Genomic DNA, 15,344 nt, shown 5'->3' on the forward strand with positions numbered 1-15,344 from the left:
CACATTTCACATGTCTATGAGTTGTAAACAGCTCCACCAAATAGTGATTTTTCCCTCTAAACTTCTCACATGCTTTCATTTCAATAAATGTTCAAATGATCCAATATTTCAGCAAAAATCAAAGATTAGAGAAAAAGTCCAAAAAACTGAAAACAGATTTGTGTATCAGAACTTTGTTTTTACTTCTTTCCTCTCCCATTAATCATCTCACCACCCCTCAGATTTATCTGCTGACCCTTTGGAGGGGCCCGACCCCTAGGTTGGCAACCACTGGACTAAACTAGCTAACTGTATATAAAGTAGTGTAAACTAGCTCCACCTCCAGCAGCTACAACAGTAACATGCTGCTCTAACACTGATGCTTCACTATTAATAATCTAATGATGTCATATATAATAATATATCAGTCAGAGGGACCAAACCACTACTTTTACTTTCTGCTGCTAAAACTTCTACATAAGTAGGATTTTTCATGCAGGACTTTTATTTGTAATGGAGTACTTTTACTTTGCTGTATTGGTACTAAAAGATCTGAATACTTCTTCCTCCACTGCTAGCCTATATCATCTCCTTGAAGACTGATTGATCACCTCCACTGAGGGCTATGAGTGCATGTTGAGTCGGGTCCTGCATTTGTGCCAGCTGGGCCAGGCAGTGTCACATTTTTGTGTACTTGCATGGAGCATGATCGGGACCCAACGCCTCGATCCCACTGGGCACAGCTGCGTCGTGTTTCGGCTGCAATAAGGTTTTGTTCTGTCCTCCACACGGCATCATACGACACCGGGAGGGTTTCAGAAGCGGAGCATTTTGCTCTACCTGGAGAGGAAGTCAGGGACCGGGGCAGTCATGGTAGCGGTGGTGTCATATATGAACCTCTCGTTGTCACTGGTGACAAATATCCTCTGACTAGTCCACTTCTGGCTTGGTGCCACCGGTTATGACGTAGTGATGTGTGATTAGGAGTTTGCACAGGGTGTTTTTGAAAATTGACTGGATGCTCTATGCTATTCCTGCCCTGTGCAGCTTGACGTGGCTTCCGTCAAATATAGACTAGATGCGTATGTTTAGCGGAGTGAAGTGGAAGTGGAGAGCCACCTCTGGGATGCTTCTGAAATGCGCTGCGGTGCATCTGGTGGGATCACAAGAACTGATTTGAGTGGCCGTGATCAGCTCTGGCGTGCCCGGTGGAATCAAGCTGTGAGACCCCCGAAAAAGATTATAAGTAGAGCTTGCTTTGTCAAAAATATTACAAATGTCTGTGAACATTTGAGACCTTATTTAACCCAATCTCAAAAAGTAAAATAAGTGGATATGCCTAAAAAGTGATCAGATCTACTTATCTAAACATGGCGTGTTACTCACATTCTTGTGAAAGGATGAATAAAACCTCAGTGACACAAACAGCTGCTCTTTATGTTGTACAGTGAGGGTTTTTTTTAGCAAATAGTACCTTGTTGTCTAGTACCTGTGTGTACACAAAGCTTTTAAAGGGGACCAATTATGCTTTTCCTTATTTTCAGTCAAATTATATGTTCACATTAAATGTGTCCAAAGTGTCAAATAATGAGGTAAACATTTGTAGAAGTAATCCCTTTGAGCAAAAAGCTCTGGTGCAGAACAGTGTGAACAGTGGTTCACACTGTTCACACTGTTCTGAACACTCGATTTCCAAGATTTTTTTCTACTTTTAGCCTGAGCCGACATCAGCTCATGATGGATTTCTTCATACGGTCGTCTGCTCCATGCACAGCGTGCAGCTTCACTGCTCAGCTAGGCTAACATTATGGCATTTTTCCATTGTTTTGGAGTGTTTTTCCATTACACAGCAGGCCAAAGTAAAATAAGTAGGTTACCTGTTAGAGGTGTACTGGTCTTCTGCAGCTCTTCTGCTTGTACTATTACTTCCTGCATTATTTCTAACTGATCTGCTCAACAAACAGCTCCAGATATCCCCAGATGTTGTTGTGTTGCCCAGTTTTTAGTGCTGCTAACGAAGGTCTAATTTGGTGAGGAACACATATAATTTCCTGTAAATTCTTCACAATAAAAGTCTCCTGTTATTTAGCCATTTAAGAGCTTTTAATTTGAAGTAGTAAAGGAAATGTTGCGTTTGCATCGGCGGTAACTTAACATGACTTTGATATGGCTGCCCCTTGGCAGGCTTCCGGAAAACTGGCCAATCAGAACAGAGCGGGCTCACCAGGAGGAGGGCTTTAAAGAGACAAGAGCCAAGACTGCCTGTTAAGAGAGAGAGGCTGAACTGAGGGGCTGCATAAAGGGCCACTGTAAGATAAATAAAGAGTTTTTTAAACTGGGAATCATGCAAAGCTACTCTAGTGGAGTCCCAGAATAAAAATATAGAGCTGGAAATGAGCATAATAGATCAGCTTATCTAACCTATCTAACCTGACACAGCTGCAGATACAGTATAGAGAAGAAACTGTGAAAAACACAATGATTCATTTTAGAACATTTGTACATCAAACCTCAACAGTCTGTTTTGTATTTTACTGTTGAGTCATATGAACCTCGTCAGCTACTCTGTTATGAACAGACAACATTGCTCAAGAGTTTTACTTTGGAATGAGACAAGCAGTACCACCACCCAGGTCCTCGCATCCTGAAATCACTCCAAAGTATGTTTTTATTTTTCATGTCTTAATGTCACTTCAGCTTCATCTGCCATGTGGAAGCAGTTAATTTCCATTCAATCGTTGTCTTTGTAATTTACACCCCAGTTCAGGGTTTGTCATGGCTTTGTGAAACATCTGTTTCCAGTTTGTTGACAAAGACTCTTTTAATGGATTTTAAAGGAGGAACTGCACACTGCGACACAACATTCTCTGCATTCTGTAAACGCATGTCTGAAAACGCAAAATCCTCAATTTGTGTCGCAGCTGGAGGAATAACCAGCTCCCATGAAACTGGGAATTAATTAGACATGTTTTTAAATCTTCCAAGATCCAGATAGAGACTTGTAAAACAGTTTACAACAAAGATGTTTCCTTGACATGACTACAGGCAAACGAAACCTCTCAGAAAACATTGTGAAAGCTTGCACCTGAAAAGCATTCAGTGTCTTGGTATTTTCTTCTGAATGTGAGATGATTTCTGCTGGCAGAGAGAGCTGTTGAAGACCTCTATTGGAACCATATGTTCCTAAGCTCTGTGCACTTTGTTTTTGCTGGCAAATAGAGTCTTTACTCCACTGTGGACTGTGGAAGAGTTATGTACCATAGTTACTGAAAAACTATACAGTGTACAAGAATCCACCCTGAGAACTGTGTCATTAAATTCTCAGATGATACAACCATCCTAATGCACAGAGACAGAAGTTCATCAGCTTACCGCTCTGAAACAGAAAGATTTGTGCAGTGGTGTGACAACCATCTTGTGCTGAATGTGAAGAAGACTGAGGAGATTGTGTTTGACCCAAAGGCAGTGGGTGACCTTCGGCCGCTGGTCATCCATCACTCGGGTCTGCTCGGGGTTCATGTGGATGATAGACTCAGCTGGAGGGTCCGTGTTGAAAGTCTCTGCTGTAGACTTGCAGCGGATGTATTTTTTATGGAGACTTAGGCTCTATGGAGTTGAGCAGGAGTTCATGTTACTATTTTACCCTGCAGTATTAGAGAGTATTAGGAGATATGGTATTACAGCCTGGTATGGTAACTTGACGGAACAGTTGAAATCACAGATCTCTCATCTGGTACAGACTGCTATGAAAATTATGGGCATTAAAAAACAGTCGTCCCTCCAAACAGTTTATGAGTAGTCTATTATCAGACAGGCACAGAAAATAGTGTCTGATCCAAGTCACATTCTCCACCCAGAGTTCCAGCTCTTACCTTCTGGTGGAAGATTCAGGGTTCATAAGAGCAGGCTGAACCGTTAAATCATTATTTCTGACTATGTCAACACTAGTATGTAACGTAGATGTCGGCCATGACGGTTGTGCAGTATGTCGCCATTGTCAGTAGGTGTATATGTGTATGTGCAAACTGTGTATGTGTATGGAAGCCATGTGCTGTTAAGATGTTGACATGTTTTTCTTTTATTATGCAGTCTGTATGTATTTTATCTTCTGTGAACAAATTACAGGGACATTGAAGTATATCTTATCTTATCGTATGGTATTGTATCATATAGCATATTGTGGATCAGCCTTTTTTCTAGTAGCCAATTATGACTGCAGGCAAGAAACAATAGTTTATAACTGAGGAGAGTTTTTATATTTTATATTGTATACAGCTGTATCCAAAGTGAAATAAGCAGTATACAAACAGGTGATCTTACAGTACAAGACCCCTTTTACACTCAGCCATTTTATGCATTCTGGGCAGATCAGATAGCTTTTAAAAAAGCCAAGAGTGAATTCATCTAAGAAGCATTAGAGACAAATTGTAATCAATGCATAATGCATTATAGTTACATGTTGAAAAGTTGTAAATATCTCTCTTGAAGAGATTAGTCATTTAAGAGACAGGGAGAAATCGTCTCCAACGATTACAACACATAATCCATCTAGATGGTGGTACCGTTTATCTGACACCTGATCAATGCAACCACGTAATGAGAGAGCTGTGTGAATGAGAGCCTGTGAAGATGATAAAACTTTTGTCTCACTCATAGTCCGTCCATACAGGTCAGCCATGTAATTTTACCCAGATTGGTGGCCCCTGACTATTTTAGAATTTGGCTTAATTTCTGCCAGACTGGTTGTCGTTTGACGAGCAGTTTGAGGAGATCTCAATGCCTGATTAACTACCAATACGTTCAGTGATCTGGCTGTTTGAATATGGCAGGTCAGCAACTAGCTAGCTAGCTAAACTGTTTTTGTTGCAACTCAACTCCTAAAGTTCACATTATTCTTCTGCTGGTGTTTTACCACCACCTTCTGGAGTGGTGGGGGGGCTTACTCTCAAATGTATGCAGCTCAAATGTGTGATTTGGCCAACAGAGACAAAAAATGTGTGAGTGAAAGTGTATTGAATAGCATCTGTATTTTATCTGCATATGAAACACTTCAAATGAAAAGTGTAAATTAGGCCATAGAGTTCTCAAAGATCACCCTTTCGGTCAGTGTCGCCAACAGAGAACAGCGTGATTATCTTTGGTAGTTCATTGACTGCAGTAATCTATATTAAGACTAGCCTCTTTGTAATGGCATGTTGTCATTCCATCTTAGAGAGGAAGCAGTAATAGAACTTAAATGCTCTGTTTGATACTGTTGCAACTAAACAGTTCCACTTTCCTGATTAACAGGAAGTTGAGGGCAACAGGAATCTTTCCATTCCAAAAAACCAGGAAAAGATATTTCTTTACTTCATTTCACACTAAAAGGACTGTAACTCTGAAAGATATCCACTTAATTTGTCTTAATCAAAAACCGGAAGCCTCATGTTACTTGAGGCTTTTAGCTAGTATGAAATTAAGAATACATTTATGAATACAATAGGAAAATGCATTTTTCCACATAATGAGGACTGTGGATTTTGTTCCCCATCTCTTATAGTGGACTTGAGGTAATTCTTCACTGCCAGTATGAACAAGACAAAAGATTACTGGGACCAATAAGTCTTTCAGTGTATATATGGGTATTCAAGTATTGTATTAAGACAGACTTAAAAAATCTGAACCTATCCTTTAAAACATTATTATTCTATTATTTATGATTATTTAGAGTTATCTTTTTTAAAGTGAGACTATGTAACCTTTGGAAAGTTGAAGTCATAAGTAATAAAACACACTATCAATGAATTCAGTACAGTTAGGACCTTTGCTGCTACAGTCTTACTTGGTAGCTTAATACGGCTACTGTTAGTCAACGTTAGCAAACCCCTGAGAGATATTACTTCATCAGTTGTCAGTTTGCTGACTGTATGACTCTTCTCCAAGTGTGTTTTAGTATATAACCATATTGATTTTATTACAAAAATAAAGCAGGAAGTGAACTCACACAGCTCCTCTCATCAGGAGACGGTGGAGGTTGTTGTTTCAGAAGAAGTTACAAGACTCACTTTAACACACTTATTCTACTAATATCTCATCTTTAGATTGCAGCCCTGGCACCAATAACTTACTGTTCTTACATTACAAATCGTTTACCATTGGGCCAATCACACCATAATGTAACATGTAGTGTTCATTCAGAGACGTGTCTGTAATCACCAGCTGCCCATGGGACAGTTCTTCTACATTCACCTCCATCATCCATCATGGTAATATTGAACAAATATTGATCTGCTTCGATTAAAAAACTCTAAACGGTGGTTTGCATTATGGTTTATATTTGCCGGAACAGACTAAGGGATTGATTATAGTGTAGCTTTGTCAATAAAACATTGTTTGAGTCATTCATTTATTTGTTTTTACTCTTCATAAAAAATGTGATGTGATTCATAGCTTGTTCCCCAGTGAAAGTTTTCTGTATATTTATGTGCTATGGTGCCTAAACAAGCTGGCAGTACTTTCCTATTGCAGCCATAAATCATAGCAGCATGTTTTGGTTAAACAAAGTCTGGATGCTGAGGATCATTTCTGAGTAATTCCAGTGAATTACATTCAATGCAAAGTATCTTCATCTGGCTCTCATAATAAATGGCTTCCGAGCACTTCCATCTTCCAGGCACTAGCATCTTCCGAGCACTTCTGTGTAGTTATTTAGTATTCACTGATGTCAGTCTTTTCTGCAATGGTGCACTAATCAATGTTTTTATATGAAATGGGTCACTTATAGAGACAAACCTACGGAGTTTGCAGTTCCTCTTGGCTCTATGAAGCATTTTAGCATCTTTCAGCTGATTGTTTTAGTTTTACAGCCAGCAAATGTATTGTTGTTTCTAAAAGCAACAGGCAGGTGTTCTCACTGAAGAAGCTCTAATAACACACTGTGTTTCTACCTGCCCAGCACCAAACAGCAAAGTTGGTGACTAGCTGGTAAAGGAGGTCGAACACATTCTGTAGCAGCTCAAGAGGAAATAGAGTAACTGGAGTTTGGAGCAATAAAGGAACTTTTGAGGTAGAATATGTGTAGACCAACCTCAGATTAACCTCTGTGAAAAGGGCTGAGTTGCAACATATCAGGGGCCCCTTCACCTCTCCTGTACAACTCATCCCACTAATGGCTTTTCCATCTGTGCCACTTTTCTTCCTGGACAAGTGAAGACTCAGGAAAGGCCCCCTTCCCCGGAGTGTGGTGAAACAAGACACACATGTTAGAAATCTCTTTTTTTTTGTCTGCAAACAGACACGTGAGGACGATCTGGACTCTAAACAGGAAATTAATTAAGAGAAATTAAATGGGATGGGAAAGGAATGAGGGGAAACTGGCACGTGAGCCAAGAACAAGTTGAGTCTCTCATGTGCTGACCTCAAAACCAACTAAAAAAATAGCCGTAGTTTTTTCAGATTCTTATATAAGCTCTCATATATGTAGAGAAAAGTGAGGTCTGGCAGGGATGCTGTTTAACTCACCAAGATTTGGGGCCAAGTGATCATTGTAGTGTCCACTTTAGCCAGTCTGGATTTCCTTGCACTGCCGACTCTCTAACTTGTTTTTTGCATGCCTGCCACCGAGTCACGTACTGTATATTCAGTAAATCCAGACAAGGTCACCATCGCCACATTTCCAGTCATTATCATGTTCCATGATTTCAGCCCTTATACAGTCTTACATCCTCTGCAGTCCAGAGCTCGTTGCATCGGACCAGACTGATTAATGTGGTTATCTCTGGGAGAAAATAGCAGAGGATAGAAAGACTGGTGATTTATAGTTTTCACTCTGGTGGCATCTGACCTGCCCTGGAGGCAAATGCCAATTAAGGAAACCCTCCTTTCTCATTATTTGATGTCTAGGTCTCCTTGGCTGTATATGAGAGGAATCTTTACCAGCCCATCTGTTTGGCAAGCCGACATATTCTCTCCCATCCAGGGCTCCCTCTCCTCAGTGCGTGCTGTCACGTAGCACAAGAATGTGGGTTTGGTCTATGGGAGAGGAAAATATTTATTTAATCCCTGAAAAAAGTCAGAGTGGAAAGGCTCTGAGTTGATTTTGACGGCCTCACACTAACTGCATTTAACAGCCTCCTGACTGAAGTTTGCTGAGATGCTCAGACTACTTTCCTTTATGCTTACATTGATAAACCATACATACATTCTTGACTGGTTTATCAGAATTGTTGGATTAGTCAGCCTACCTAATCAGATAATAGACACCAAAATCATCCGTGTGTCTCCAGTATACTGATGCTAACATTTTATACATATGTACAGAAGACACCCTGCTGGGTTTAGGAGGATGCCCTGAGGATGCTCAGAACTGGACAGGGACCTACTGGAGTACTGACTATGTTGAGTGAAAGAAGGCTCCATGCTAATACTTCAGCACATGCTTGTAATTTACTGTAAGCCACTACTGTTTCCCTGAATAAGAATTTGTAGCAGCTGAAACGGTAATACACATGTAGCCGACTCTGGACTCTTTCTAATGTTGATTTGTAATTATGCAGAATATAATGTAACTAATGTAGGTTTACAGTTTGCAGGGGTGACTTCCTACGCTGTTCGCAAGTAGCGAAGGTGGAGTTTTAATACAATTAAAGTGGCATCAATTGATTTTATTTTTTAGCCACTCGGGGTCAGTGAAACAAGTTGTTAACACTGAAATATCACCTTATAAAAGAGTTGCCTGTTCACACATCTAGCAGCACACAGCAACATTAGCATTCATTTGGAATTGTGTTTCTAATCATCTGATATTAACTCTCCTTTTAGCACTGTTTTGGGCTCCACTAAGTCTAAAATACCTGGATCTTTAGCTGGTGAATGCTCCACTGTGTATGGTCACTAACTTCGTCTGTCTGCTCTTTGGTACTGGACAGGTAGCATCCGGTGTGTTTAACAGAGCAAAAAGAAAGTAGTTGATGACAGTAATGAAAGTGAAGCAAAAACAGTAAAGTTTGAAATGAGTTAAAGAAGCTAATAGATGCAGTATAACTGGGTGATAACTCTCCACGGGTTCATCACTATGAGCAACTCCTTTCACATTACAGTATTATTTTGATCCACTGTAAATATGAAAATATTGGCAGGTATGAGACAAGCGTTCCTGTCTGCTTTTCTAGCTCATGTGCAGTTGGCGTGATTGCACAGTCCTCACCTAACGGACTTGGGCAGATGATAAAATTTCTGTGACGCGGATCCACGTGGACCCTCGCAGCCACGCAGATGCAGGAAGCATGAATTGACCTTAAGTGACCGTTCTTCTTACTTGAAGAATTTGAATATTTTTGGCATCATCCAGTGGTAGTGTCCACAAAGACACTGTGGATGACAGCAATGGAATATTATCACATAAAAATTCTACCAGTCGTGGCTCTAAGGAGCTCAGCATTTGTCATTTAACATAGTGTGTACAAATGTTTCCACATGGAACGCAAGCTTACAATCTAGAAGGAACATAACGAATGTTTCTGGTGTTATTAAAGTGAAAACTATAAGGACACGTCACTAAACTTCTGCTGTTCTCTCTCAGAAGTTTGAGCAGTCTGGAAAGAACTGTTGGTGTCTTAATTACCTCTTACTGCACATATACTCACAATGCTGTGCTTGTGCATTTTTCCTAGGTTAGCGTGGAAACCCTTTGATACCTTATATACCTGGCTGTAAAGCCAGGCCGTCATGGTGTTTAGCATTAATAAGGTGATTGACTGTAAAAATGTTTGAGCAATCTGGAGAAGATTTACAAGCATTACACGCAGAGCTGAGCAGCAGTGCTTACAGGCTGGACGGGGGTGGGGGGGTGGGGGGGTGGCGGGGGGGTAAAGTTGTTTGATTTACACATTATGTAACACAGGAAACGCAGTCAGACAGACATGATGTATAACATGTTTACATCAGTTTCAGTTTCAACAGTTCCATCTGGCCAGAAAATGAAAGAAAAAGACTTAAAATGAACATATGTTAATTATACAGAAATGGACCAAAACATTATTTGAATATATGTTTCAAAATGAATTACTCAAAAACACATATACACAGTTTCTATGACAAATTACATGTCAGTAAGATAAACAGGCATACATTTTATCTTTGCCATGTACTCTACGGTTCCTGATCTATGTTTCTTCTCCACAGAGCCTTGATATCCAAGTGGAGGACGTGCGCATTCGAGCCATCCTGTCATCCTACCGTAAGCGTATCCCGGTGACAGAGGGCTATGTGGAGGTCAAGGATGGCGGTAAATGGAAGCAGATCTGTAATGCAGACTGGAACCAGTTTAACAGCAGAGTCATCTGTGGCATGTTTGGCTTCCCCGGGGAGAGGAAGTACAATGCCAGAGTCTACAAGTGAGTATTTCTCTGCATTATGTGTGGTCCTGTGCAGTTCCAACAGCAGACGATTCAGGGTTTGATTCACTAGTGGCCACTTCTTCTACAATTCATGGTGTCATAAGGTATTTTGGAACAGTGAGGCCACCAACTGGATGCTGTGACTCAAGTGAATGGGTTTGTTGTTGGATAATGGCAAATCTTGCCTCTGGGGAGTTGGCAGATGGTCAACTCTGACCTGTTTTTTTCCCTTTTCTTTACCAAACCCACAAATTACATATTAACCAGTCGCCCTCTGTGCCTCACTTGGATGCAAACACATGAAAGACCCAGATTGTCTGGATTTGGTTACGTTTCCATTTCTTGAAGAGCTAACGAGCGCCCGGCCATCAATTACTACAACAATATGAGTCAAAGTGAGGTGAACAGTCTAAAAATGTATGGTAGACACTGATGTAACTGTTCTTGGTCAAACCCCAACACATCCACTTACACATTATGTGTTGGCTTCAAATCTGTGCTTCAGTGCTGCTATTTAGTCAGTGCAGGTCGGCAACATGGCTGCCGTTCATATCATATTAGATGGATGATAAACATGGAAAAGATTCCCATGTTAATGACTTGCAAGTATGTGATTACAGAGTAACACTGTGCATTAACAGTATAACACCATTATTATTAAGTTTGGGTTTATTACATTAAATGTCAGTTTTTGACTGATATGAGGCATCCATGTTTGTTTGGTTTTCAGGAACTTTTGTATTCATTAGTGTCAAGTTGGATATATTGGCTCGTTAGTTAAATAAACATTTGCAACCAGCTGACACTGAACAAGATTAGCATTCTTTTGGAGTTGTATTTCTGAATGAATAAAACAAAAAATACTCCAATATTTCCTCTCCTTCTAGCTCTGTTTTGCTTTTCATGAACTTCTGAGAAAAAAGTCTATTGGTTCACTAGCTAGTCGCTAACTCTATCTGCTGTTAGCTGCTGGCCAGGCAGTATACGGTGGGTTTACTACTGATTTTTCAATTGTTGACAGTGAAAAGCTCTATAGAGCTGATGGGAACTACAGAGTGAGATGATCACAGCGAGTGAGTCCTCTCACAGCACTCACAGTCATTTGATCTGTTGTTCTTACAGAAAGATTGACTAGAAAGGCTTGTAGGAGCCTCGGTGCTCTGAACGTCTGGGGCCGTGGGGCAGTCACCTACGTGGTCGGCTTGGTCGGTGATCCAGACTTGGTCAGCTGTCTCTTCTCTTCGTGACCTCGTGTCAATTGACTGAAACTGACTCACTTGATATGTCAGCTGCACTGAGTGATGTCAGTGTAGTTGTGCGACTGTGTGGTGGGTTACTGTTCCAACCTCAAGCTGACATTGAAAATATGAAACTTCATAGTCAGCTCATCAGGGCCCTGACCTAAATGTGCTTATTATTATGGTATGTACTGTATAAAGTTACATGAATATTTCATCTCTGTCCTGTTAACACCATGTATCTTCAAAAAGTTTTCATGAGACAGTAACGATGTATTTTTTGATATTCCAGAGGTTTTTAATTGGTTTATTTAGCTGAACCCATAAAGGAAGATTTAATTATTTAGTATATCTGAAAAACAACAATTTTGGAGATATATAAATATATGTTTATAGTAGATAGCAGAGTTTACAACTAAAATATGATTTTAGGTTTTAGATTCTGCTCTGGAGCAGTCTAGTAGCCCAACAGTTTAATAACCCTTTGAAAACTTTAAGACAGACTATTACAAAAGTACTGGAGGTGTTAAAGGGTTCAAATACACAGAAATAACCCTGACTTGTGCACCTTCCAATGTGTAGATTGCATGCTTGATATCACAAGCTGTTATACATTGAAAGTCAAACATCAGTGCATTCCACAAAGCTGTCGTAATGTGTGAGCGAATGCTGAGTGATCTAAATATTGCTTACAGGAAGAAGCTTGCAGCCAAGCAGCCGCAGGTTAATGACGGTGTGCCATAAAACTTCCAGCACTCAAGTTAACCTTGAATTTACTGTCTGCTGGGCTGCAAGTTTATCCTGCTTTAGATAACCACAGTAGAGCATGGTGGCTCCTCAACTTTCCATCTACGTGTCAGCCTCCTCTCACTTTAGCCCCTTGAAACATGCAGTGTGTTTTTACAGGCTGTCGTTTGAAACGGCGATGACACACAGCCAAGAGCGGCCCCTGCTTTTTCATAATCCTCAGTTTGACTCTATGCTGATGCTTCTGTGCAGCCTCTAGTTTAGCTTTGTCCACAATCACTTCAGGAGCACCAGATCTAAATTAAAATGTTCTCATGAAAGTGAAGTTAAGCCCTAGCAACGCCATAGCTAAAGTGCACTTTGATGACACCAAAAGAATCGATACTGATACTCAGTCTTGTCTTGAGTAGTGATACTGGCTTCAGGAGGATCGATACAGAACAAAAAGGGATCTGTGTCGAGTTAAATCACGTTCTGGGCACAAGAACACTCTAATGAACGCATGCCAAGAGATTCCCTCAAAAAGGATTCTCAATGTAAGTGATGAAGGGCAAAATCTTCAGTCCTTGCTCTTCCAAAGGTTTGCAAAAGCTAATATGAGGCTGAGTTAGATTAATCAAGTTGGTATCTTCCAAAGTTAGTCTTTGTTGTACAAAAGTCCCTCATATGTTCCCCCTCTCATCTGTGCTACTGTCTCTCTGCTGCGGCTCAGCAAGCAAACGCTGTTCGTTGAAGCACACAGAGTGAATTTTGCACTAAAAAGACTAAGTTTAACGAACTCAGACTACTGACGCTTCATTTAACTTCAACTGGACTTTAGAAGAGGACTCAGGATCCTTTACACTGAAATTGCCTTAAGAAGGGATCTTTTTACAGACAGAGGGATGAAACTGAAGTGACCAAAGTTGTTTCAATGTGTATGAACTTGTGAGTGTTGTAGACTTGGAAAAATGTGATTAACAGAGAACGGTAAAAAGATTGTGATTTATGATGACATTTAATGCATTAAACATAGTAGTATATTATCCACTTTTAATTTAAAAAAGTATCAGAATCCATATTAGTGATTCTGGCCCAGGTATTACTTGCTATTGGAAACCAAATATCATGCAAACCTGCTCACTGTGATCGTTTTTCTCTGTCAGAGCAGTGATTGCACAGTAGCTTTATATGTCCTGATTGCATGCACGGGTTCCTTCAATGGATAAAATCTGAACTACAAATCAAAAGCTTCCTATGTAGGTGTCTACTGCAGGACTCCCTTTCCCCCCTTTCAACACAAATAAATCTCTGGGTTCAGGCTCTAAAAAGGCTGGATCCTACATTTCCTATGATGTAACTCAGTAGCATCTTTTGTTAAAACCTTCCTGTCTCATAAATATTCCTGTCTTTCAAACTCCAAACCCTCAGTTTGCATCACAGGCTTTCTGTTAAAAATTTGTAGCCAACTCAAAATGACTCTGACATTTGAATTTGGTGGAGTTCTCCCTCGTTATCATTCATTTCAAGTGTTGTAGACGAACTCAATTTTAACAAAACTGCTAAAAAATGCAACTTCAGTGCAAGTGTGTAATCATCATTTCAGCTAGGTTAAGACATTTTGGTGACAAGTCAACTTTCACAGCCTCAGGACCACCAGAAATTCAATCATTGTTCCGTGTGAACAGTCTGATACGCATCCCGGCTGAGGAGACACTAGAGCCAGTCTTCTGGCTGCGGCGGAGAACATTAGCCCTGGATGGTTTCCAGTCTGCAGCCCATCAGCTCCCAAATGAAAAACAAATGCTGCCTGTCCCATTTTAATCCAGTTTTTCATGTACACTTCAGATAGGAGACACAAGGATAGGACATGCTGTTCTGCAAATGAGGCTCATTAAATACATAACATGGGTTCACTAATAAATGGAGAGGAGGAGATTAACATCCCAGCATGCCCGAAAGAGTGTCATTAACCCCGGTTTGTTTAAGTTCATCTGGAAGACAGTGAACTCTCCAGCTGTTGACCAACCTTTCACTTCTGGAATTAATTATGCAATATGCTAACGTTGTTGTCCTTGTCTAGGTTTATGGTGTCATGGTAAAGCATTCTGATCAGTTTAATCATGTCTTGATGAATTTAATAGCAGGTTTAGTCCCTCGATGAAGTCACTGAAGTCCGACTTTCTCCACCGCTCACAAATTTCAGGCTACAAACCTGAAATGAAAAATTGTGTTAAAATGAATTGAGAAATGAATACAGATGTAATTATGTGCTTGATGCAGCTTAGTCATTTTGTTGTAAATGTAGAACTCCCTAACAAGCATCACAACTCGCCTGTTTACACCTCTAGTAGACACAGAGCTTTCATTTGAAGTCTTTGGAATCTGGTGAACTGACAAATCAGAACTGACAAGTCGCTAACTTTGTTTGTCTGCTGTTTGGTGCTGAGCAGGCAGCGTGAATCGGGTTTAGCTGAGCTTTTCTGCCAAAAACAGCTGCTCACTGTTGCAAACGAGGATGAAACAAATGACAGTGAACCCAACATTAAACCCAAAACAATGATCTTAAAGAAGCTAACGCGCTCTGCAGAGGTGAGGTAAACTGCACAGTTGGCGATCATTTTAACATCGACATTTGACACGTTGTTAATATAGAAATATATATTAGTGCAGCTTTAACTTGTAGCCTTTGTGATAGCGTGGTGGGTATGCTATGCTGCTCTGTTCATCCCCCAAAGACTTCATTCATCTCCTCTCCTTGTCCACCATCTGCCCAGGATGTTTGCTCGCAGGAGAAAGCCAACGTACTGGGACTACTCTGTCAACTGCACCGGCAACGAAGCCCATTTGTCCAGCTGTAAACTGGGTCAGGCGACATCACTGAAGTCCAACGAGACCTGTGCTGGAGGGTTGCCTGTGGTGGTGAGCTGCGTTCCTGGCAGAGCCTTTTCCCCCACCCCCTTGTCTGGGTTCAGGAAGGCCTTCAGACAAGAGGTAAAGTCACTCTGCACACCTTTACATGAAT

At 40.6% G+C, this 15,344-nt stretch overlaps 1 protein-coding gene across 2 annotated transcripts in view; it reads left to right on the forward strand.

Moving 5' to 3' along the window:
• Positions 1–15,344, forward strand: part of loxl2b (lysyl oxidase-like 2b) — a 43,717-nt gene that overhangs the window by 13,226 nt on the left and 15,147 nt on the right. For both annotated transcript variants that reach the window (XM_042421328.1, XM_042421329.1), the window contains exons 4-5: positions 10,141–10,352; positions 15,097–15,313. In XM_042421328.1, coding sequence (XP_042277262.1) covers positions 10,141–10,352; positions 15,097–15,313 — 429 coding nt within the window. The remainder of the gene's footprint in view (positions 1–10,140; positions 10,353–15,096; positions 15,314–15,344) is intronic.

The sequence above is a fragment of the Thunnus maccoyii genome, chromosome 9 (assembly GCF_910596095.1).
Source record: "Thunnus maccoyii chromosome 9, fThuMac1.1, whole genome shotgun sequence".
Classification (NCBI taxonomy): domain Eukaryota; kingdom Metazoa; phylum Chordata; class Actinopteri; order Scombriformes; family Scombridae; genus Thunnus; species Thunnus maccoyii.